The sequence below is a fragment of the Acanthopagrus latus genome, chromosome 14 (genome assembly GCF_904848185.1).
Source record: "Acanthopagrus latus isolate v.2019 chromosome 14, fAcaLat1.1, whole genome shotgun sequence".
Taxonomy (NCBI): Eukaryota; Metazoa; Chordata; class Actinopteri; order Spariformes; family Sparidae; genus Acanthopagrus; species Acanthopagrus latus.
In genome coordinates, this window is record NC_051052.1 from 8,717,495 (window position 1) to 8,743,310 (window position 25,816).

Genomic DNA, 25,816 nt, shown 5'->3' on the forward strand with positions numbered 1-25,816 from the left:
CATAGGTTAGAGACGCTCGCTAGCCACAGTCGACCAGGAGCAAAAGGCAGCAGCAGCAGCAGCACTACGAACGGGCTCATCCCCCAACACAACAATGCGTTTCACCAGACAACTCCCACCCGTACGCACTACTCTACGTGTGACGCTGGAGGTCATGTTGGTGGTGAGTCGTAGATTTCACACAAAAGCCCATCTGTCACACAATCAATCCATTGCTTTTTTTTTTTTTTTTTACTCGATCCCTACTAGCAGTACGCTAGACACAAAGCTCCGAACAAAGCGCGAACCGGGGCACTGTCTGAGCAAAGCCGGGGACGGTGCGTCTTGTTTTGGCTCTCCGGGACCGGGCGAGGGGGGGTGTAAGTCACAATCGACGGGTATGACTTTCAGGTCGGTGCGCCTTGTGTGTCATGGTCCGGGCTATTGATTCAGCATTTCTCCTCTACTCACAGAGGACACGCGGACCAGGACAACAACAAACCACTGTTAAATGCCCCACCCTGGTGACCGGTTCGCCCCAGATCGCATCCTTGAGGTGAAGAAAAAAAAGCAACCCCCGCCGGTTTACAAGAGTTTTAATGTCGTGTTGTTAAAACCATCAATGTGTTGTTAGATTCTTATGTAAAATGAGCGCAGTGGCCCCAAACCGTGATCGCAACACGGAGCAGAAGTCGTGCGTTAATTGAGGAGTACTTATGTCGTAGTAATAAGCTGTCGAACTTTGTTCGATTAATCAAACGAACCGCGGTCAGTGGTTGTTTAAATCTTAGGTCCAAAGCCGAATAAGTTCGGCTAATATTCAAACACTATCAACCAATGACGGAAATTAAAAGTGTATTATTAAATTATTATTGTATTATTAATATGATTATTATGGAGTATTATATTACAGTAGAAAATTATTTATATAATGAAAATGTGCTCCCCAAAAATATTTATACTGTTATTTGCGCATATTGTAAATAAAGAAATATGTCACAACAGACCTGTCAGCTGTCATTTTAATAATAAGTCGTCTGTGGCTGATTTTGACGAGTGGAAAATAAACGTGTTATGTGACATACTGCCTAAACGTGTTGCCCCCTGCGCCCGGTGACATCATTAAAACATGTTCCTTCCGTCCGACGCTGTGTGGAGCTGCTCCGGCCGAACGTGAACTGCTAGCTAACCAGGAGACAAAAGCAACAAAGTGAACCCCCCTCCGGATCAATCAAATGTGTCATATTTAACTGTTTAGGAGCCGAAACCTTGTGTCCCGCAACGCCACGCTTCACAGTAAGTACCCCGAGCACACGTACGCGTCCGAGGAGAGGTTTAATTCGGCCGGGGACGTCGTGGCGAGCCCCGGTCTGATTCGGATCCCGTGTGGTTCGTGTGTTGCCACGGCTGGGTTCTGCCTCGCCAGGTTAGCTTGTATGTCCTGTGTGTGTGTGTGGCCTAGCTGGCAGCTAACCAGCTAGCAGTCGTGGTGTGGTCCGAGCTTTCACCGAACGCCTCTCCCCAGGCCACCGGCACGTTAATGGGATAGCTGTGGAAGTTTCATTGCGTCGAATATTTGTGCCAAGAGCCCATGTGACAGCGGTGTTATACCCTATGTGTTGTTTTTGTGTGTTTATTAGCCTTGTGGCTAACCCAGTTAGCACCAGGATAGCCACCGTGGTGTTTACTGATGATGTCGCCTAACTGGCCGAATTTTTTAATCACAGCGTTGAATATTGACCAGCGTTGAGGGTCGCACAAGTTTCAGGGTTTGTGTTAGCTGTTGTCCAACAAAGGTGAACCGAAAGCTGGATGCGTGGGGAACCATTTACAAGTTGGTGTGTTGTGTGAAGACGAAGGCTAGACAGATATCTGCTGTCCTGTCTCATCTTCCTGACTAGCACTTGAGCCAAACCCGGAAAAACTGTCTGTCACTGCTCACTTTGGAACTGAATTACTTTTGCTTGTTCTTTTTGAAACGGATTCACGTATTAATAATCAGTCATACCGTTTGTTATCCTTCTTACAATCACCAGGTTAGATTTAGATGATTTACCGACACATTTTTACCAACATTTATTACAGGTTGATTCAAGTTAGTCTGGATTTAAGGGATCATGTTTACTTGGGCAAATGTTGTCAGAGCTTAACGTTATGTGTCTTCCACGTACTGTATTGAGCAATGTGAAGCCTCCTCTAGGGCTCGTTTGTATTGTTTGTTCATGTACTGTAAAGGTACAATTATGTAGTTTAGTCTGCTTAGTATGCTTGAGCTTGATGACATTGGTCCAATGAACAAAGTACACACCAGTCCACCCAGTCACCAGTTTATTACCTAAACTGATGTATTCAAATGCATTTTAAAAATACTCCTTTCATGAAAATAATGTGCTGTTTAATCTCAACATTTTTGTTTGTCGAGTTGTGGATATAACTGAATGTAACAGTCATTTGGATGTTGTAAACTATAGAGCTGTTACACTATATTGAGTGGTGCTTTTGATATTTTGACTGCCCCATTCACATTGCCAAGGCTAGCGTGGATGTTCTGTAAGGGTTTCAACAAAAGCTGAATAATGTAAAGTTAAAGGTGCTCTGTGTAGTTTGGGGTAAACATGTTTAATCAGTGGCGTAAGATCTTCATTTACTGATATTTTATTTTTATTATTTTTTTGAGTTTTGAGTTTTGTAGTTTTTGAGAACATTTTGTCTATTCAGTGATTTAAAAAAATACATTTCTGGGTTTGTATTACCACCTCATGTATATTTGTTAATATGACAATTATGGTATTGTTTTCTCAAACTATACAGTGCCTCTTGATTAAGGTGTTTTGTATTGCAGGGCTGTTGTATTGGGCTGCATTAGCTTTAGCCAAGTGGAGCTAACAAACTGACGTCTTAATGCATGTGTTCTGGCACGTTTCACAATGCGCACTGATCACACTCATGCATGTAAATCTACATGTGTTGATGACAGGATAATTTTAACTGTGTGGTGCTGATAAACAGTTGATAGTCTAACAATGTCGTGGCAGAAATGGCAAACTGGGTGTCCCTGAAAACAGTCATTAGTTCCTCAATATTTACCAGTCAGTTCTGCAGTGTGGTTGAAATATTTCAGTGTTACAAAAAGGCACATTTTATACATAGATCCACATTCAGTTTACTCTACATTTAAGCACTGTACAAGTGCATTGTTTGCAGAGTTGTAGGACATTTTCAGTTGTTCATAGATCTACTGTACCATGGTTAGTTATACATAATCACATGTGATGGGGAAAAAGGCATTGGCACTACAGAATGTATAAAGTCCCAAAAACTGAAAATTGACAGTTTAACAATGTGAATATTTCCTCTGTGAGCTTTATGATATGCTGATCAGCCGCATCATTAAATCTAGTGATGAGTAAGGTATATGACATTGATCACCTTGTTACAATGCAATATTTGGCACTCCCTGATGGCAATGGTCCTCCAAACAGGAAAGTGTGCCCTGCTGCACCCGGACACTGCCCACGAATTGCTTAGGGAACATGACAAAGAGCTCAAGGTGCTGACCACGTATTCCCCAGATCCCAGTCTGATCGAGCACCCGTGGGACGTGTCGAAACAAGTCCGATCCATGGAGGCCATCCCCCAACCCACAGGACCCAAACGATCCACTAATGGTAGATAGTATGAGACAACCTCATGAGTCCATGCCCTGATGGGTCAGAAACCTGCAGAATATAAAGCAGCCAATTTTAATATTGTTGCTGTCAGTAGTGAGAAAGTGTGTTCAGTTTGTGGAAGTAGGAACAGGATTATAATTCAGATAGCCGACTAAATCGAGCAACAGTTCTGTGGAAGAAGCTAGGAGAAGTGTTTTTTCCCTTGTTAGATAATTACAGTTTCCCAGGTTGCTGCTTGCATATGTAAGCTGTGGGCCCTGAATGAAGGACCTGAAGTCCAGGCTTATCCTGCATAATGTAAATGAGACAGATAAGAAACTGTAGAGAAACAAATAGAAACCAAAATGAAAACTGCCTTTGGGTGGAGCTTGCCAATTTGCAATTTCAAGCATTTCCATGTCTGTTACCACAGAGTTGCACTCAAATGAAAATCAAAGTGGTCAACAAGGGAAGAGTTTTGTGAAGCTTGATTGTACAGCAGGAGACCTTTGTTACTTTTATCATCAACACACATTAAAGCTTGTGTAAAGAGCCAGGTTAATTTGTTTTATAAAACTAAAGTATGAATGTAATTTACAAGTCATCTGTGTCATAACAGAATATCTACACTGATCAGCCACAACTTTAAAACTACCAACTAAATATTGTGAGGGTTCTCCTTGTGCAACCAAAATAGCTCTGACCCATCAAGGCATGGTCATAAGACCTCTGGCGGTGTCCTGTGGTGTCTGGCACCAGGACGTTTGTAGTGGATCCTTTGGGTCCTGTATGTCTGGGGGTTCGGCCTCCATGGATAAGACTTGTTCTGGCACTTCCCATGGATGCATGATCGAATTGGGGTCTGGGGAATTTGGACACCTCGAGCTCTTTGTTACGTCAAGCCGCTCCTGAGAAGTTTTTGTTGTATGGAAGGGCTCGTTGTCCTGCTGGGGTGGGGGGCGTCGCCGTGAGGGGGTGAACTTTGGTCCACAATGTTTGGATGTCCACAAGAATGCCAGGACCCAAATTACACAACAGGACACTGCATTATAATATGATCAATGTTACTCAAATCAGCTGCCAGTGATTTTAAAGCTGTGGCTGATCTGTGTATTTTACTTGCGTCATTTCTTGAGAATACACTTTTTAATCTATTTTCTCTTTCCCACTCTCCAGGTTGTGTGCAGAGTGGTGGAAATACTTCAGTCATAAATGGAGAAGGACAAGCAGGCAGCCTGTGTCCCAGACAGCCACACACCCATTACAACTCCCGCTTGAGAACTGCAGTATCGATGCCTACACCTGAAATAACTGATTGCATCTGACAACACAGACCTGACGATTCTACAGAAACCCTTGGGCTGCTGCCATGGATGGGGAGGAAGATGTCCCTCACTTGAGTGAGGATATGGTCAGTGAACCTAATGGCTCCATAGAAAGTAAAAAGAGAGAGGCAAAAGGGACCTGCCTGAAAATTGAGGGCCAGGATGGCTATGTGTTCAAATCCTACAGCATTAATCCTCATGAGACTGCGGATGCAAAGTCACCTGCTTGCTCCTCCATAACACTGGATAAAGACTTTCCCCCTTCTTTTCATTTATCTTCTCAGGACAACAAAGAGCTGGAGTCAGACCAAGCAAGTGAGACTGATCCAGCATCTCCCACTCTGTCAAACAAATGCCTAAACACTGATACTGAGGAAAATATGGAGAGTGACAAGTATGAAAATGGCAATGAAGAAAGTCAACATATCAAAGAGGAGACCGAGGACGCTAATGGAATGGAGGAGGACACCCAGGATGATGAAAGGCTCGCATTTGGTAGCTCTATTGGCCCTTTTGTAACTAGAGATGGTGATGAGTATAGCAATTTATTTAGTGGATACACAAGCACCCTTTATGATGTTGCCATGGATGCTGTCACTCAGAGCCTTTTGTCATCTATGAGGAGTAATACCAACCCAAGGAAAAAATCTCCTGCATGGAACCATTTCTGTATATCACCACGAGACAGTACCAAAGCAATCTGTTTATACTGCATGAAAGAGTTCAGTCGGGGGAAGAATGAGAAAGACCTCAGCACAAGTTGTCTGATGAGGCATGTACGAAGGGCTCACCCCACTGTGCTTTTACAAGACGGAGTAGACACATCCTCAAATCTGACTGGCTTGCTTCCCTCATCTTTGATACCTCCCTCCCCGAACTCACCAAAAAATGGAGACTTGACGAATAGCATTATTTCTTCTGCCTCAAAGAACACTTCACCGTCCACCTCCTCAGCTGAAAACTCAGATCTGTCATCCAAAGAAGTGTTGCCCAAAGTCGAACCAAAACTAGAACCTTTTGCCAACACTGACACTGTTTGCAGCATGCTCTCATTCTCACATTCCAATGAAAACAACCTTGAAGACATGTCCGACGGAGTGCCCGAGCGCCTTCCTGGGACACCTAAAAGCTCAAGTTCCCGTCGGAGATCAGCTGTATGGAAACACTTCTACCTGTCGCCTGCGGACAATTCCAAAGCAGTATGTATCCATTGCATGAATGAATTCAGTAGAGGTAAAAATGGGAAGGATTTAGGGACAAGCTGTCTTATCCGTCATATGTGGAGGGCCCACAAAGAGGTTGTCATTGAGGAAAATGGACAGGGCAACCACATTCCCCCGCCCTACACAAACCCGCCCTCACTACTGTCCCGCACGCAACTACAGGATCCACTTGAAATTAAAAAAGAATCACCCCTTCTTCCATCCTCACCAGAAACCATATCAGATGAATTACCCCAAAGCATAGAGGAAAGCATGGATATAAAAGAGGAATCTGAGGAGGTCATGCATCTCTCAGGACAGGAGTCCTCTCTCAATCTGTCCTTCAAAACTCAGGGGGAGGATACACCCTTAACTTCCTCACCTTGTGACCTCTCAGAGGGCCCAAGCCTCAATCAGGATCATTCAGTTTTCCAGCAAAACAAGAAGATCATGAAACGGGTGAAATCTGAAGTGTGGCACCATTTCATAGTGTCTCCAGTTGACCAGTTAAAAGCACTGTGCCGTTACTGTCCATGCGTTATCAGCCGGGGGAAACGGGGCGACTTTGGTACAAGCTGTCTGATGAGGCATCTTATGAGACGCCACCCAGACGTCCTCAAAAACCAAAAAAGCACAGATGAGAAGGAATCCTCCCCTCATCCCTATGTCAGTCTCACAGCAACAGATGCAGTTTCAACCAAAGAAACTGAGAGCCCTGCAAGTGAGAAAAAGCCACAACCCCTGCCCGTTTTCAGCAAAAAGACGTCAAAACTGTGGAACCATTTCTCCATTTCACCTGCTGATCCCACAAAGGTGGTTTGTTTGCACTGTAGCCGCACAATTAGCAGAGGCAAAAAGACTACAAACCTTGGCACAAGCTGCCTCTTCAGGCACATGCAGAGGTTTCATGGACATGTTCTAGAAAGCAACAATACTATCTCAGGTGATGTGCCGTCTGCTGAAATTCGCGTTAAACAAGAGCTCATGGACACTTCTGTTTATGAAACAGAACAGACTCGTGAGAGGTTTGATGAACACCACCCGGTTGCCAAAAAAATCACCAAACTTATCGCTGAACTGCTCGCACTGGATCTTCAGCCATCAGCTATGGTGGAGAATGCTGGACTGAATAGACTACTTGAGTACCTTCAGCCTCAGTATTCTCTACCACCTTCTTCTTATTTTACCAGCACTGCCATACCAGATATGTACGAAAGGGTGAAGGATGTTGTGCTCACCCACCTGAAAGAGGCTGAAGGTGGTGTTGTCCACTTCACGACTAGTATTTGGGTCAGTAGCCAGACAAGAGAATACCTGACCCTCAGTGCCCACTGGGCAGCGTACGAGTCAAGTGTCAGACCCCAGGGTCAGGACTTTCACTGCTCCGCTCTCCTAAGTGTCTCACAGATAGACTGTGATCACGATATGCATGACATCCCAAAGCAGCTCGAGTATCTGTGGGATTCTTGGATCACCTCATCAGGGCTGAAAAAGGGGTTCACTGTAACTGATAACCACACCATCAGAAACACTTTGGAGGACCATGGCCATGTCACCATGCAGTGTTTTGGACACACTATAGACCTCATTGTGAGCGAAGCCATAAAGAGCCAGAGAATGGTTCAGAACCTTCTGAGTATTGCACGAAAGATCTGTGAACGTGTGCACCGCTCAGCAAAGGCCAAGGAGAAGCTGGCTGAGCTCCAGAGGGCCCACCAGCTGCCGGAGAACCAACTGATTCAGGACGTTCCTTCAAAATGGAGGACTTCCTTTACCATGCTGGAGCGGCTAGTGGAACAGAAGAAAGCCATCGACGAGATGTCGATCGAGTGCAATTTCAGGGAAATTATCAGCTGTGATCAGTGGGAGGTCATGCTATCGGTCTGCAATGCACTGAAACCCTTTGAGGTCGCCTACAGGGAGATGAGCAACCGCACTGCCACTCTGGGACAAGTCATACCACTAATTCATATCCTCAATCGAAAGATAGACCTGCTGTTTGATGAAACTGTGGGCATAGACAACATGCTCAAGTCTCTAAAGGAAGCCATGGTGAGCAGAATGTCCGCAGCTCTGCATGACCCACGATACACCTGGGCAACCATGCTGGACCCACGATACAAGACTTCATTGTTCACAGAGGAAGAAGCTGAGCAATGTAAGCAAGATCTAATCCACGAGCTTGACTTGTCCTCTTCTACCTCAGCAGCAGATCAGCCTCTGCTGCCCAATGGCTGCAGCGAGGCCCCCGTTTCATCAGACACCTCCGACTCAAACAAGGACAACCTCTGGTCCCTAATGGCCGACATCCGACAAAAGATAAAACACGAGGAGAAGCCAAAGTCCTCAGAGCTGACAGTGCTGGAGTACCTTGAGGAAGACATACTTGATCAAAGCTGTGATCCCCTCGACTATTGGAACCTGAAAAAGTTCCTGTGGCCCGAACTTGCCAAAGTAGCCGCCCGTTACGTGGGCTGCCCTCCCAGCATCGTCCCAGCAGAGACACTGTTCAGCACAGCTAGTGTCAACTGTACTCTAAATCAGCCCAGACCTCTACTGGAGAACATGGAGGGTCTGCTGTTCCTCAAGGTCAACCTCCCTTTGATTTATTTTCAGTACTGATTATCACTGACCATTAACTTGAAAACCCTTTATCAAGGACCAAGTTGCGTAGCTGTGAAATGGGGGTTTTTCTGTTGGGCAAAATGTAAAATATCAATTTATACACTGATTGATTCTCAATGCAAAGGCCAGATTTGAGGGTTTTATTGTATTCTGTGTACTACTGTTAAACACTTTGGAGCTGTTGTGATGAAAAGTCTCAGTCAAAAGTGTATCAGGGAGGGAGGGTTTTTCTAGCTGTAGGGGTTGGTGATAATGTGTTTGCTTGTAAATCGATGTTTTTTCTCTTTTCCGTGTCTACTCTCTCCTTGTGCCTTATCCAAAACTACTTCAGGTCAAAATGCTGTAAATATTTTGTTAAATTGCGCAGATCACTTCAGGATGCTTTCTTTTTTTTTTTTTTCTTTTTTTTTGGATGATGATTTATGTGTTAAAGTTAGATGCAGAGTTGTTTTCTGGATGAAAACATGGCCCAAAAATAAATGCTGTGACTGAAAGATGTTTTTAAGTTAATGTTATTTAATTTTCATTGTGAATTTGTGGCTCATGGTACTGTCATTTAGAAATAGACCAGTTTTTTTTAACTCGCTTAAATGTTTTTAATAAGAGTATGTATAATATTGCTGTATTTTCAGAATAAGCAGTTTGTTTGGAATATACAATTTGTCTCTTAAGCACAATTTAAGTTTATGTCCAGGGGATTAAATTATGGGTTTATTATTGAGTAAAACAATGTACTGTACATTTTTATATTAAATGACTTCTGAACCTAATTTGATAAATGTTTTAGCATTGAGACTGGAACCATGCAAATTTTGTGGTCATTTGTAAATAAAGGTTTTCCTTATGCAATATCACAGGTATTGAGGTGTTTTCATTGGTTATGGAGGTTTTACTGTTCAGACAAGTTTACAGTAATAGTGTGTGTGTGTGTGTGTGTGACTTGAGAAACATAAGTGCAATTCAGAAATCTGCTTTCAGCTTTATTAACCTATAAAATCCATCTATAAAATATAACATCACAACCTGAGGTAAAAAAAAATACAAATCTGTCTGGAGAAGATGAGTTCAGTCCTGTACTTGTCTGCAAGAAGACATTTAATTATTCCCTTGCTTTTCAGGGGAAACAATCCATTACTCCTTAGCATGACAACAGTGAACCATTTTAAGTAGCTGAAAATATTTGATGAGTAAATAAAACAATTTTCTTCTTGGGTAGCATATAAATAATCATACTGCAGACAAATGTGACGGATGATAGATTTGTTATTCTCTTCACAGTACCCTTCACTTGTTTTGGTCACGTTTTGGTCTGTTTTTCTTGGTCACTCCTTCATCAGATGCATCATCCCTGTTAAAGTCCGTCTTTTTGTTGCCTGCTTGCAGTCTTTCTCTCCATTAGCACTGTTTTTCTGTCCAAACGCACACTGAGAGGAGGGAAGTGATGCATGTTGAAGGCAATGTTGCTGTAACCTTCTATGAAGGCCAGAGGCTGATGAGTGTGCTGAAGTAGCTGTATCTTGGTGGCGTTGGCCTCCATCAGTAGGTGTGAGTACATTTTGATCTTGGGATTTGTGAGGCTCAGGTCCTCACGTTTGTCATATCTATTAAAAAAAAAAAATTAAGTGATGGCATTAATGAAGTGATAACTGGCTTTTGGCAAAGTTTTAGTTTAAAAGTTATGCTAACCTCCAGTTTCTGTTCTGCTCCAAGAAGCGAGAAACTCCAGTTTCGGCAGCATAAGTGTCGATGTGAACAAAGACATCTGAGGAGAAATAGACATTGTTTAACTGAACACATCAATGTTTTGAATGACTGAGTATAATACAGTGAGTAGTAATAGTAAGTATAGTATTTTGCACTATTTCTGAAAATGCGAGCCAAGTACAATTATTATAACATGGCTTGTGTGCATGCCCAAATAAAGTTTTACATTATTTCAGATTCTTGCAAAAAGTAGAAAACATCAAAACTAAAAGACAATCTAAGAGTTAACCCGAAAATTGCATACTAAATGCACATATCGCTCTTAAAGGTGGCAGAGGATTAATAGTGGGTCTGAATTCTTGTTTAAGAAGTAGTAAGAAGAAACAAAAATGAGCTGAGAGTGATTCCAACCTGCTGTGACTGGCAACAGCCTGTGCAGTTCCTGCAGCCCTCGGCCCCCTGGGTAGTTGTGGTGGGAAACATATAGGCAGATACTGGAGTACGCTGCATTGATCAACAGCTGGCCAACCACGACTGCAGAGCCCAGTTTATACATCCAGGATTTCTGGTAGTTGCACAAACTAAAGCACAAGGGAAGGAGAAAGTGAGCAATGGCTTATGCTATCTTTAAAATAATGTGTTCTCTGAAAGTCACGAAGTGTAGATTCCTGCGCTGAGTTTTGAATCCAAGCAGTGGGCTGATTTGTTTCGACTCACATGAAAGAACAGCCTCGCGCAGCCACCAAGCTGAGCACAGGGAAAGTGTACATGATGAAGCGCATCTCTTTGTGGGGCAGCAGCGAGTAGAGGAGGATGAAGCCCACGGCTGGTAGCAGCAACAGCCTCATCCGCCTGTCAAGGAGGCCGAGGGGGACGAAGAGCAGCGTGCAGCCCAGAGCACGGGGCACCGCGGAGTAAAAGTACCACAGAAAGGGAGAGGTTTACTGGGGAGATAGAGTCAAGGAGAACTGGGGGTGGGATCATCCTTTATGGTTTTTAGTGACAGTAACAAAAAGTTGAAGTGAAATGCACTCTTGTAAATTAAAAGGATATTCCCCAGTTGGAACTTTTGTTGAGAATTGTGTTGTACCACAAAACCTGACCTTCAGGCCACAACAACTTCCTCCAAAAGATGGTGTCGATGGCCACCGTCAGAGCTGGAAAAAAAAACAAAAGAAAGGAGATTAAAAACTGGATCATTTATTTTAATATTCACCCACTGTACATCTACTCACCCAGTGACAGGATCCCGGCAGGAACAGCGTAGTAAAGCAGCCGCAGCAGTCCCAGCTTCCTGCTCAGCAGTGATATCAGTAACATGAGTCCCATTAAGATGCAGAGCTCTGACCGGAACACGATGATGACAAAAGCGGAGAGGCTTATGAACTGGCCATATTTCTGAGCCATCCAGGACGTGAACGCGACTAGAACTGGGAAGAAAAATGTAACAGCATCATGTAGCTGGTGCATTTACTCCCTTTCATCCAGACTCACTTATTAGTGTTGTGTCTTACCTAGGGGCAGTGCGAATACATTAGGGAGCGTCCTGGTACTGTAGAACATGAGGTGAAACTGAGAGGCACATGTCAGACAGAAGAGCCCGGCGACTGTGGAGCCAAACTGCCTCCTCACCTCCCTCTGCATGTGCCACAGTGCGCCGATGACACACACGCCCAGCGATGCTCGCACTGTAAAGAGCGCATCAAGCAAACACATTTATTTAGACCAATGAGGCAATTGTTTTCGACCCAGCAGTGCATTGAAAGGTGCGAATCAGTCAAATATTAATGGTTTACCTGTCAGCTGTGTGTAGAATTTCGGTGCATCCAGCAGAGAGGACACAAACACAAAAGGGGAGCAGAGCACCGAGAGAAGCAGGGGGCCAAGGAAGGTCCGCGGCACCACGCCAGGGAACTCATGATGGTCGTACTGGAAGACAGCAAAGCCTCTGTTTTCAGAAACACTAATACAGCCACATCTCAATACAGGAAGTGCTTTTGGGCAAACTGTTTACTCACTTCTTTTGCTCTAATGTTGATTATTATAATAAATACCTACATGTTTAAGATAAAAAGTACAATATGTATATGAAATAACCATGCATACAGCAATGCAGTCTGATTAACTGATTAGTCAAATTAATGCCAACTATTCACATCATCTATTAATCATCAAACATTTGCTGGTTCCAGCATATTAAACATACGTATTTACTAATTTCCTTTGTCATTTATGATAATAAATGAGGAATCTGCATTTTAGACCACTAGATGGAGAAAAAGAAACAATTTCAGAATTTCACTGAGCACTGGGAAACTGTGATGAGCAAATAATCAGCAGATTAATCAATAATGAAAACAATAATCTAGAGTTCAGAATCAGAAATATTTTATTTTATCCCCATAGGAGAAATTAGTTGCTCTTAATAGTGTAGAAAACATCACATAGTGGACATCAACATGATTTGAATAGAGAAAGATAATATTACAAGAATAAACAAATATGCCAAACAAATAACTACATAAAACTATATATATAGTTGCAGCCCTGTGTATGATTTGGTGCTATACAAATAAAACTGATATTCATACCTTTTCTTTTTAGCTAATATGCGAATGAATAAAACATTATTTCTGATGTCAGTAAGATTACATTTTACAGTATAGCAGAAATAATTTTGCTTTTATTTTTCTGACACGTAGTTCTTCGTAGACTTAAATGAAAGCTTCCTTGTATTTATTATGAACATTACTCGTGGCTCTTTAGTGCAGTACATTTTTATTCTATTTACAGTGTGGTACTGTCAAGGAATTTCACCAATTTCCAGCTTCTACAAATGGCAACAATGTCAAACTGGGTAACTATAAAATACACACTATCTTTAAGTGTTGTCTGAGGAACGTTTTCACAAAGGTTGAAATAGAAAATAATAACTATTTCACATAGTTGCATAGTGCATAGTTAGCTTATTAGCACTATCCAGTACCTGCATCTATAACACCTGCTTACCTTGTCAAAGTTAAGTCTGTGATACAAAATGTCGTGTGCCGCTTGAAGATTAAAGCTCTCCTCAACTTTGGTGAACGGACAAAGTAATAAATGCAAGAGAGCCACAGCTATCAATAAAAACAGCAGTGGCAGCCCCAAAACATTCCTTTTTTCAGCCATGACAGCTGAGAGACATCTATCACTTCCGGTCAAGACAGGAAGTGAACCATGCAACTGTTTCATATCGATAAAAAAATATATATATATTAAAATCACCTTTATTAATGGGGTTAAGACATTGTTCAGAGGTTTGATGAAATGCGTCACCCAAAGAGAAAAACAAAATTATTTACCACGTGAATTATCGAACTTTCCACGTGTGGAAAGACCTTTAGGTCCCGCGCGTGGCGGCTTGTGATTGGCTGCACACGTGATTGACAGGCAGCGCTGACAAATCAGTGCAAGCCACAATTCGACCAAGAGGCTGACGCGGAAATCTAAAAGCGCTTCGTTTTTTCAACACCCGGCATGTAAATACCACTTTGTTGCGCTTTACATAGATAACGCAAACTCACGTTTAATGATTAGTACGGCTCGTTTAGATGTGTCCGAGCCCTGCAGCGCTTTAGTATTAGTCGGAAGCTTGCTTACGAGTGGCTGAGGCGTGTGTCCTGTTATGAATTGAACGGCTGAGATGCTGTCCACCGCTCCACAGCTGCGGCTGCTGCCGCTGCTATTGTCTTGTGTAACTCTTGTTTTACTTTTTCAAGTCACCGACGCCAAGAGAGATTTAAAAAGCGCCTGTGTGACCTGTCAGCAAATTACTGACAACTTCAACAAGGTGAGAGGACATTTCTGAACCCCTCCTTTGTGTTGTTTGGCAGTTTACACATAACTTGCTTTGATATTGTTGGTGTGTCCTGCTAGCTTGAATGCTGCCAAATGTCCTTAACTGTATAAACAGTGGCTTTGTTTTTGTATTTCAGGGCTTTGACAGAACAGCGAAGCAGGGCTTCGGTGGAGGCAACACAGCCTGGGAGGAGAGAAAACTGTCTAAATATGAGACGAGGTGAGCCTGTCCTGTCCAAACTACAGGTCACCCTGCCATCAGACCTGTTTGCTTTGCAGCAGAGCTGCAGACTGTTATACTTGGCACAAGAAGCGTGTCAACGTTTTAGATAAGTGATATGCATTTGAATATATATCTGTGTATATAACTGTGCACATGTAGCTGGCAGCATATTTAAACTGTCGAACTGCAGCATTTGGCAGGTGCGATTGTTAATTCCCCACTCCTGGGAGGCCTACCTGATGTAACCCCTCACACATGCAATTCTGAACCGACTTTCCATGCAACACTTCCATTGAAATGCCCTTGCATCATGTTTTTTCGTCCACAGCGAGATCCGTCTGATGGAGATCGTGGAGGGCCTGTGCGACAGCAGCAGCTTCGAGTGCAACCGCATGCTGGAGGAGCACGAGGACCTTTTCGAAACTTGGTGGTTCAAGAGGTGTGGATCTGCCAATGCAAATGTTTTCGGTGTTTCCCTGGGTGACAAGTTATTTGTGCGTAGACGATTGTTTCACTTCGGAGAGTGTGGTAAACTTGTGTTTTCCTGTGTTGTTTCCTGTTCCAATGCAGGAAAACAAAACATCCTGATCTTCATAAATGGTTCTGCGTTGAAACCATCAAAGTGTGCTGTCCAAAAGGAACATTTGGACCCGACTGCAATTGTGAGGAAAAGCATGAGTACATTGGTTCTGTTATTTGCACAGTATAGCTTAAAAGTAAACTAATAAATACAAGAACATGTGACTGGTGTTCATGTGTTACTAATGGAATGGTGTTTGTATTTGTGCTGATTTTATTCTTTGAAGCCTGTGTGGGGGGCTCTGACAGACCCTGTCATGGAAACGGGATGTGCGATGGCGACGGGACTCGCGGAGGAAACGGAAAGTGCAGCTGTGACCACGGTTACGAAGGGGAGTCCTGCCAGGACTGCATCGACGGCTACTTCAACGAAGTGAGGAACGACACCTTCTCTCTGTGCACAGGTACACTTCAGCACACTGACCAAGCAGCAACGCACCTCAAATCACCCTCCTTAATATACACGAGAAAAGCAGCATGTAGTAAATATGCCGTGATTCTGAATTCTGGATTCACCTCCTCATACAGGATGCCATGAGTCCTGCAAAACCTGCTCTGGAGCGACCAATCAGGACTGTGATGAGTGCAAGGAAGGCTGGGAGGAGGATGACCAGGAAGCTTGTGTCGGTAAGAGGACCAGTAAAAAAGTCCATGTAGTATTTAGGGGGTTGAATGTGCAGCTTGCCTGTTAAAGGAAGTTACTCGTGCTTACAGCATCGCCTTAATTTAGAAGCAGATAACTGTAAAGCAGCCTGAATTTGATATTTTATATGTAATTTGTCACATATGACAGTTTACTTGTTCACACCTGATCTGATGCAGAGCACTTGACACGAACATACACTTCAGCAAAAAAAAAAAAAAGGAACTTAATTAATCATGTGTCATGTTTGTGCACCCGACTGATCATTTTACTGGATGGCATATTTGAAACGGGTTTACATTTAAAAAAAAAAAAAGATTTGTACATCCTGTTGTGGTAGAAGTGTGAAGTGTGCTTAGTAGCCGTTTGTGTAACACTGTCTGCAGATGTAAACGAGTGCTCCAAAGATCCTCCTCCATGTGAAGAAGATCAATACTGCCTTAACACGGACGGCTCCTACTCCTGCAAGGGTAATTACTTCTGTTGAGAGCAACATTTTGATCTGTAAGATTTGGACAGTAGCTACTATATAGTAAAAAGTAAAAAAAAAAAAAAAAATGTATGCGTATATTAGTGTTAACATAATGTATATAAAACTCTGAAAATAAATGTTTTTTTACTGTGGTTGGTTTAAAAAAAAAAGTTTTTAAATGACAACATTTACTCTTTCTTAAAATATTATTTGCTGATATCCATCTAATAGAAAGCTGTTTGTGTGTTTGTCCTTCTCAGCCTGCAACAAAGTGTGTGCCGGCTGCACTGGGGCTGGTCCTGATAACTGCCAGGCCTGTGCCAGTGGGTACCAGGACACAGAGGGCACCTGCACAGGTATGATGTCAGTGTATATCTACAGGGGTGAAAGGTGTTAGTCCTGTATGCTGTATATTGTTTATAGAAGAATTGTGAGATATGGGTATTTTCAAGTTTTCAGCAAGGGCAGCATGAACGCTCTAATCCAGGAGGTGGCAGTATGCACCTTTTTAAAAAAAAAAAAAGCTGGTTTGCAATCTGCCAGTAAACAAAGAGAAGAGGATGTGGATGTTTTCTTGGATGTAAATGTTCCACTGGGAGGAACGTCAAAGTTGATGAGTTTTAACACAATAAATCCTAATAGAAGCCATGAAACATTAAATTGTTCATCTTTGCTCACCTCATCTCAGTCTTTCATACCCTCAGCTGTGCATAAACTACTGGTTAGTTGTCAGTTATCTTCTCTCTATTGGCCATAAGAAGCGTTGTAGCAGAAGCATCGCGCACATAACTTACTTTAAGCTGTAGATTAAAGAGTCATACATGTCAGTAAGTACTAGGACTAGTCTGTCTGGATTCATCATAATAGAGGATGTGTAGAATGTGCAGCACATTGACATGTATTTTGGACAAAAATGTAGCTGTGAGTAAGACAAATCATATGTCACCAGCACGCTACGATTATGCTGGGTGATTTATTATGAATCTGGCTTCTTATTATTCCATCCGTTTGGTGCTTGTACATTGTCTGTTGTCATCTGGTGTATCTGTGCTCCTCCTAATACTGAGTCCTTTCTGCTTCAGTTACACTGATTTTGTCACACTTGCTGTAGATGTTGCAACTTCTCAATGATAAAAGGTTTCTTTCAAGAGTGACTTCATCAGAGCAGAGTCAGGTCGTTGTGTCAGTGTTGCTTTATGTTTTCCAGACATCGACGAGTGTTCTCAGCCAGAGTCCGTGTGCAGCGAGGAGCACCAGGAGTGTATCAACAATAAAGGTAGCTATGTGTGCATCTGCTCAAAAGGCTACCAGGAGGAAGACGGCAAGTGTATCGAAACACCACAGTCAGGTGAGGATGAAGACCTGATTCACATGTGCTCCACACATTCTATTTTATAAAGTACATAGGCAATGCCACCAATTCAGCCTGACAGTTTCTTTAGCTTCACAATTGTTTTACTATTAAAAGTTAAATATGTGAGATTATTGTTATGTATTCATGATTCTCTTCTCATCAGAAAAAGACGAAGAGTCAGAAGAATCCGAGGCAACCGCAGGCCAACACGGGGAGCTTTGATGTTTAAAAAAAAAAAACAAACTGACCAATGGGAGTGAATCATGAAGAGGATCTGCTCATTTTTTAAAATGAATGACAACATGCACTTAAAGTACCAGCTGCACTTAGAACCAACAGACGCTGCTCCAGTCGTGGATTGTGGATTGTGGATTTAAGGACATAAAAAAAAAACCAGAGAGACATTTAATGCTCTCAGTACGCTGGTCGTTGTTGCTTCTCTCTGCTGTGCTCAAACCTACCACTTGATGTCTTTATTTGTTGTATGGTTTTAAAATCAAAGGTGTTTCAATAAAGATGAATCATGTTCAATTTAAGATAAAACCATGTCAACAAAATGTGCATATTTTATTGTACACTTTTGTGGCTCTTTTTGAATCTTGATGAGAAAACTGGATCACATGAGATTTGGAAGTTGGATCACAGGTTCTGTTTTTTGTTGCAGTGATCACAGATGACCACACGGTGGCAGTCTAAGCCTATGAAATGGGGACGCTCACTCCTGTGTAAAGATGAAGGCCTCACTTTAATTGATCTAGAAAGGTCTAGTGGTGTGTCTCACTGGTTTTAACCCTCCCTTCTCATGTCTCAGAGCAATTTTGATGCATGACCAGATCTGAGTGTGTTTTCTCGCAGGACACCATACTGTATGTTCTATATCATAATTTCTACATCCTAAATCTTGGAGAATCTCCGCACAGAACAAATAATCCACAGTGTTCCTACATAGCCTGGACTTCAAAACAGCCATTCTATCACCGCCATCATCTTTTGGCAGCACTGTCACCACTCAGGTCTTAGGATACTTTTTGGAAAGACCTTTCCGTTGCCCCCCCATTCAGATCAAAGCATATTTTCCTAACCCAAGTCTCACCTTGCAATAAGGCTTCCTGCGGGATGATGTCAGCTGTTATGACTCGACCGGCTTGCTGAGGTGGAGGTGCAGCCAGTTGAGACCTGTCTGAGCTGGTAGCGAGGCAGCAGAGATGCAGTAATACCAGAGAGTCCCAGCCCCCCCCCAAGAGCCTGACCCTCCACTTTTCACTCCTGGATGTTAACAGTGCTATATGGAAAGAGTGTGTGAGGGAGGCTGGGGAAAGGTCCCTTCCCAGATGTATGGCGTTGTCAAGGCGCCGGTACAGATGCAAAATACAGGGATTGAATAATAAACCAGGACCGATAAATTACATTTGCTCACTCCCGCAGGCTTTCCTCTTTGCTTGCAATCTGGAAAAAATGAGTAACAGGGTTTTGGTACGCAGACCTTCATCAGGTTATTTTTCAATGTACCAAAACATTAAATTTTCCCTGATCGCAAGTGAAGAGGAAAGTATGCTGGAGTGTTCTGTTCTGGTCCGTCGATCCTCGGGTGGGTGTAAGACTTTCGCTCTTTGTTGTCGAAATAAGTCAAATAAAAATAAAAACATGATGTTGAAAGATATCCAGAAGGATTTAGGAAACGCACAAAACCAGAATACGTTAAAAAGTCCTCATCACAAGACTAAATAATGCAGTGACGATGCCAGTAATAACGCTGGTTAGCTTAGCTCCACTGTCCTCAAACTGTGGCTCCCTGTAGTCGAATACAGAGAAATCCCAGATAAAGATAAATAAATATATATATTATACAAGATAAATTAAACAAGAAAAATGAAATGTAAACAATTAATACTATCAAAATACTGCAGTACTACTGAAATGTTAATGTCTGCAGCTGAAGCATCGGCCACACTTGCTAACGTTAGCAGCAAACAGTGCAAAACAGTAAGGCTATTTTTACCTTTTAAAAAGAGATGCCCGTTTGTTAGCTAGCTGTCTCCATGCTGAGCTGCTGCACTACTTTCATTTTAAATGAAATGTACCGAATTTGTCCTTTAAAATGCCTTGATTATCAGAATTAGGCAACAAACTGATAAGGAAAAGAGACAGAACAACTAGCTTCAGCTGCACGAAAGCTTCCAGGTCACATGTAATATCCATGTATCATGAGTAGCTGAGGGGAGAAAGTGTTGGTGTTGGTGAGAGGGGTCAGGTTAGCCGGGAACCCAAACAGCACGAGAGGGCACCACATGAGTCAGGATACTGACTATTGATGCCGCGACACCCATCTAGGTGAATTTAGCCTTTTTATTTTTATTTTTTCATAGCGCTGACAGCGAGGAGAAATATTTAATAAGATGCCTCATCGCTTGGAGACAAGAGACTCTCCACTTTCTCAACTCACCCAGGAAAGTTTGCGATCATGTGGCAGCAGGCTGATGCTGAGTGACTGAGTACCGTGAGTAATCGCTGAAGATTCACCTGGCTTTTCCTTTACTCAAGAGCTTTTTCTTTTTTCCTTTTTCTTTTTTTTTGGTGCTTGTCACACACACACACACACACACACACACACACACCCATGCGTTGCAGCAGCAGAGATTTAGTGATTCAAGCTGGAGTTAGATAATGTACTCCACCCGTCTTATCGGCCCGAGCCACAAAGTGGGGCTGGAGTAGAGTGTTCTGTTTCATCTAGAGATGTAGATTTCACTCTCGGGCATTTCAGCCTTTTAAAATGAAGCTGACAAATCCAAATTTAAAGGAAAACTCCAGCATTTTCCCACCTTTTTTTTTTTTTTTTTTTTTAAATATCCTCATAACTGTAGCCAAGTTAATCTCTATGATCAGATATCGGCACATGTATGCAGAATCTGTCTGCAAGGGACAGGATTTTGTATCTCGGGCACTCTGGTTTACGTTGGTGGTTCTAGCTGTATTGACCAATCACCTTAGAGCAAAAGAAGTGGAAATGCATTGGCTGACATGTAATCTCAGAATCCATCGGCTACCACGTGACAACTCCTTTAAAAATGCATCTGCATTCAATTGCAGGTTATTTACCGTCGTCTCTTAACTGCAGCTCCATTCTTGCGTTTCGAATTGCCGATCGGGCTGTAAACAATGACCAGCGCGCCAACGAGGAAGTCTTGGCTTGGATGTCTGATGAGTGAAGCAGTTGCCATTTCCTAAAGCTAGTTCCTAAGGGCTAGTTAGTTAGCAGACAATCAGCAGAAATTAGCTGCTTCTTCAAGATACTCACCACGGTAAAATCTTTTTGTGTCAGTATAGGTAGCCTGACCATTTATGCATTCGATCGTGAGCAACCCAAATGTTCTCATCCCTTACAAAAGGAAAACAGGTATTCAAAGTTAGAGGCACCGGGAGAGCCTGCAGGTACGTCTTTAGGATCCTGCTCGAAGTCCTCGGCGTGATGAACTTGTGACCCTCCTGAGAAGCTCCTCTAACCACCGGGCTCGCCTGCAGTCGAAATTAGAGCATTGTTTACTCCACATGCCGGCCTCCCCTTTTGTGCGGCGTGGCGAATCCCTGGTCGTGGAGCATGTGCACCAGGACGTGCGTGTGTTTACGCGCAGCGGTGCAGCGTTCGTGGTTGGAGGGGGCGCCCTGCTCTTTTCTCCTGACTTTGTGGTGGTTTTCCAGTAAAACCTCAGCTGTGGACCACATGGTCCAGCTGCGGAGGGGTGACTGCGAGGGCACTGACAAGGGTTACTCGGGACACCTGCAGAGGAAGGGAGACGCGCACTGAGCTGATAACGCCGTAATCTTCTCCGCTCAGAATGCTTTTCTACTTCAGCAGGCCGCGACACCCTCTGCCCCTCCGGTATCAGAGCATGCATCTGATTCTCCTCCTCATCCTCACCCTCCATTGGCGGTTAAATCGCAGGGCTGCTGTTTCCCAAAGCTATCCTTAGACAACAATCCTCTTTGTTCCATTGTAAGGCAGTGGGACAGGGATAATCATACAGTGCTGAGGTACGCTGAGGGAAACAGCATGCTAAACCAGAAGCCAGATGTGGCACCATGTGCTTTTGTTCAGCTGACAGTGGTCTGCACCGCCTCGGATGTCAGACACTCCTTAAACTTGCTGCCCTCTCTGATGCGGTCGTGTCCGCGATCAGGCCCAACAAATTGGAAACTGCGCAGCGCAGACCCAAGTGGAACTCAAATATAGATCCTCAGTGTGGTGTTTGGGAATTTTAATCTTCCAGGGGCTCCGCGAAGGAAGCGCAGGGAGCAGGGAGCCTTGGCGAACGAACCGACACCAGACTTCATAAAAAGCAGACTTTGGCGGGAAATAACAGTATTAGATGGTGGACGCAGGAGCAGCTGGGGTTGAATGTGTAGCAATAGCTGCCCGCCCGGGGTAAGGGAGGGGAAATTGGAAATATGTGAGAGAGATATAACACACTGACTGTGTGACCCCTGAAACGCGGATGAACCCAAACGCTGGATTTCACCAGAGAGCCGGTTTATGTTCTTATCCGGTTCGTTTCCGAGGGCACAAACAAGAACACACATGTGCTGTCACATGTGACCAAAGGCAGCATGATGAATTGAAGCGCAGGCCTGTGTCCACTTACCTGCATAATCCTGACTCTTAAAGGATAAGTTCGCCTAAAAAACAAGGATTCAGTCAGCATCTACTCACCCTGAAGCCCATGGGAAGTCGAACAACTGAAAGAAACACTTAAAATGGCCCCATACAGCTCATGTGGCAGAATCCATGCCCTGAGATCTCAAATTGATGTGAAAAATGTACACCCTTTTTATAGGCAAAACACTGACACATATCCGCTGTATAAAGGCTTTGCGAACATGGTAGCCACAACATACATTCAGTAGACTGGTAGCGACATTAGCATTCAGACTGGAATGTCGGTTTCTAGCCTCCAAACAGGTGAAGTCCAATGTTCATTTTCCTTTTAAGCCCTGTTTTGGTCTTCACCAAGTTGTTCCACATTGCTTATTCACTAGTTTTAGCTTTAAGCTGTCTTGACTAAGCTTTTTTTTCCCTGGAGACGTCAAACAGAGCTGAAATCAGTCGCCTGTTGTAGCTGAAAATGTGCACAACGAGAGCAGTGAGGGTCAAAACAATGAGCTGAAAGAGGCTAAATTTCAAGCTATAATTAGCATATCCAAATGAATGTATATGTCTAAAAACAATTCGACCTTTTGTTTAACTTCCGTTGACCCAAATGATTCAGAGAAATCAGCAATTCTGTCTAAGCTAACGGTGCCTCTCATTTGAAGCCCTGACGCCATAATGAACATGAGGAACACTTCTTGTATTCCCTCGCCTGTGAAACTCTTGTCGATAGATTTTCATCAGCAGTGGCAGTTGTGTGTAACTCCCATGATCCTGCACTGTTAGCCATGTCAAATAAATCACACTTTGTATCTTAATTTCCAGAAGCAGGTATAATACTCACGCTGTGGCTTTCTCCGCCTTGCCGTCACATAAATGTGTAAAAGTAGGCAAAGCATTGCAGAGTTTGCGTTTGCTGCCCGTCATCTTCAGATCAATGGCCGCTTTGGCTGGAGCGAAGGAGGAAACATAACGTGAGCCTGAATTATTTACACCGCGAGAGGTCGTGATGCTTTTTTTCACGTCGGGGTGGTCGTGGTGTGCCGCGGCCTGGAGCAGCGGAGACAAAAAATATACTCGCTAAACATTCAATAACGCCGGTGTTTCCCCCTCATGTGTGGAAATGATGTCCTACCTGGGACTGTTCTGTTCAATAAGAGCGAGCAAACATTTTTAATTATTCAGAGCGCTTTGTGGCCCCTGTCGCTCCGGAAATGAGAATTCGGCGAAGAAATAGTCCTCTCTGCTCAGGTTTTCTTGTTTAGTAGGTGTCACCGTGAAAGGCTCACAAATTGTGTCATTTAGCAGGAAACATAAGGAACTGTATGACGACGGAATTGCTGCATTGTGCATGGGAGTCTTCCATCTTCAGACAATGCACCAACGAAAGGAGGAGGAGGAGGAGGAGGAGGAGGAGGGTGAAGGAGACAGGGAGTGGCGTGGTGCTGGCTGGCACGCTCCATGCTGCACACAGATTTCTCAGAGAGGTAGGATGGACTGATGTTACCCACCTCCGTTTGATCTCACAGCCAGCGCCCATGTCTGTACGTCTGCACGTGAAGGCATCTGCATGGCAGCGTGATGAGATTTGGTGTGTGTGTGTGTGTGTGTGTGTGTGTGTGTGTGTGTGTGTATGTGTGTGCAGCTCTACAGTGCGACTGCATCGCCTGGCCTCTGGTCTCTGGTCTCATACTCCCGGCAGGAATGAGAGGAGACACAGAGGGCGACTTTGATCTCGCGCTAAAGAGATGCAGCAGCCCTCCTCTCCAAAATCGTATTATTTTTCGAATTTTTGATGCCAAGATCGGGAAGTCAAAGGAGACACAGCCCTTGAATTATCCTGAAATGGCACATTTACTTTAATTTGACGCTCTAATCCTGTTCAACTGATAGGTAGAGGGTTAATTGCCTTCCTCAGGCTGACTCACCCATTGAATAAGGTGCCTTGAGTAACCAGGTCACAGTCGGCTTTCCTGAGTAACCTGGTTATGTGAACGTCATAAATGAGAAACGGTTTTGCTATTATGGTCTGGGATTAAAGAAACCTGGAGAAACCCAGTTTCTTTGTGGCCCAGATTAAGGTCTGAAGCAAGCGTGCCATAAATCAAGGGGTGAAAAAGCAACAGCACAAGAGGGAGTGACCTGGTTGAATGTCGATTTTGGCGCTGATGATGAGATATTCACGTTATTTTGGTATTTCTTCGGAAACCTACCATTCAGACAAAGATGAGTTTGTGAGACAGGAGGACTCACTACAGCTCCATCTCCATGGTCAGTCAACTACTCTGGTCCATCAGTAAACATCTCAAAAAGGTAAACTTTTAACAAACTTTCTCTTCTATCCAAAACTACATAGTGCTCCTTTAAAATGGGTTCATACAGTTTTTGCAGACTCAGACTCTGGGTCTGGTTGCTATTGTTATAATACAAAGACTGGCCTATTTATTTGAAACAAACAAACAAAAAAAAACCACAGTGCCCAGCCACTCATGGACAGTTTGTGAAGTTCCAGTTGTGGCCGGCCAGTTTCGGTTCTTTTTTGGTTTGCCGTAACTTCGTCTTCGCCTTCTGTGTTGAATTCATTCGGAGTCTACTTCCAGATGCAGGGACACATATTTGCTGTGCGGATCGAGCCTGTGGTCTTCTAGTTGCGGGACCGTCTCCACCCTGTCGCACTGAATCGAAACAGAATTCAGAATCTGAAAAAGAAAAGATTTGTCTTCGGCCTCGCCGAGAGAAACACTGACAGGTCGAGGCAGACGCTCAACACCTGGTTAGGTAATCCTTGGTGTCAGGACCCTGAAATCAGTCACGGGCTCATTATTGTCAACAGTTGTTTTCACTGAGGTCTAAATTGGGTGTTTTAACCTAAAAAAAAGAGGGTGTATCAGTCATTGTGTAGGTGATAGCATGACCTACTTGTGAAACTATGAATAGGCAGGATTTTCTATTGTCATCCCGCCTTAAACACCTGCAGTAACATAAAACACCCGCTGGCCCGCCACATCAAACGCATATTTCTCTCCCACTGTTGGACACGACTTCAAAATATTTTTCAAAGAAGCTTTTTTTTTCTCTAAAAGCGGTCGTAAAAAACAAAAACAAAAAAAAACCCAGTGGCAGCAGGAGGCCCCTGTTCGCTTCTCATCGTAGCGCCGCATGTGTTGCCATGGCGCCCGGGCGGTGTTGACACTGGAGGGTGTAAACAGACGTGGAGGAGAAGGGAACAAGGTGGTGGTGTGTAGGTGATAGAGGAGGTCACACACAAGCTCAGACAGACAGCACAGTCTGGGCGGCGGGGGGGGGGGATTAGCGTTTGGTGAGACGGGAAGGTTTGATTCCATGCGTACCTTCACCGTAAGCCGCGCGGTAATTCAGCTAAATCCACACTCAAACACCGTTGAGGAACAGACTTTAATTTGTCTGACGCACTTTTCTTGTTTGAGGGATACTTGTGATGCAGGTGTTCGAAGGGAGCCGGATCTTATGGCTCCGTTCCTTTTCTTTTTTGTATTTACTGGGCTTATCTGCAAAATAATCACAAGGATATCGACGGGATAAGATGCGGATCAAACTTA

At 43.6% G+C, this 25,816-nt stretch overlaps 3 protein-coding genes across 6 annotated transcripts; 2 read left to right on the forward strand and 1 right to left on the reverse strand.

Annotated features, from left to right (window-relative positions):
* The first annotated feature begins 26 nt into the window (after positions 1-26).
* Positions 27-9,632, forward strand: zbed4 (zinc finger, BED-type containing 4). Of its 4 annotated transcripts, XM_037122156.1 has the most exons (3): positions 1,105-1,275; positions 4,806-5,040; positions 5,239-9,632. In XM_037122156.1, exons 2-3 carry the CDS (start codon positions 4,999-5,001, stop codon positions 8,776-8,778), a joined length of 3,582 nt encoding a protein of 1,193 aa, XP_036978051.1. In that variant the 5' UTR covers positions 1,105-1,275; positions 4,806-4,998; the 3' UTR covers positions 8,779-9,632. The 4 variants fall into 4 exon arrangements, with proteins under 4 accessions (XP_036978049.1, XP_036978051.1, XP_036978048.1 ...); XM_037122154.1 differs by lacking the exon at positions 1,105-1,275 and adding an exon at positions 27-163 and having other exon boundaries at positions 4,806-9,632; XM_037122153.1 differs by having other exon boundaries at positions 4,806-9,632.
* Positions 9,633-9,748: 116 nt separating this feature from the next.
* On the reverse strand, positions 9,749-13,699 carry alg12 (ALG12 alpha-1,6-mannosyltransferase). Its single transcript, XM_037122157.1, has 9 exons — positions 13,495-13,699; positions 12,282-12,414; positions 12,000-12,173; positions 11,721-11,915; positions 11,539-11,642; positions 11,203-11,426; positions 10,897-11,066; positions 10,468-10,543; positions 9,749-10,382 (listed from the first exon to the last, which is right to left on the reverse strand). Exons 1-9 carry the CDS (start codon positions 13,651-13,653, stop codon positions 10,133-10,135), a joined length of 1,485 nt encoding a protein of 494 aa, XP_036978052.1. The 5' UTR covers positions 13,654-13,699; the 3' UTR covers positions 9,749-10,132.
* A 236-nt stretch (positions 13,700-13,935) lies between these two features.
* On the forward strand, positions 13,936-18,135 carry creld2 (cysteine-rich with EGF-like domains 2). The gene is made up of 10 exons (XM_037122158.1): positions 13,936-14,314; positions 14,460-14,542; positions 14,874-14,984; positions 15,116-15,207; positions 15,352-15,528; positions 15,653-15,751; positions 16,154-16,237; positions 16,500-16,595; positions 17,447-17,587; positions 17,757-18,135. Exons 1-10 carry the CDS (start codon positions 14,168-14,170, stop codon positions 17,813-17,815), a joined length of 1,089 nt encoding a protein of 362 aa, XP_036978053.1. The 5' UTR covers positions 13,936-14,167; the 3' UTR covers positions 17,816-18,135.
* Positions 18,136-25,816: the final 7,681 nt, after the last annotated feature.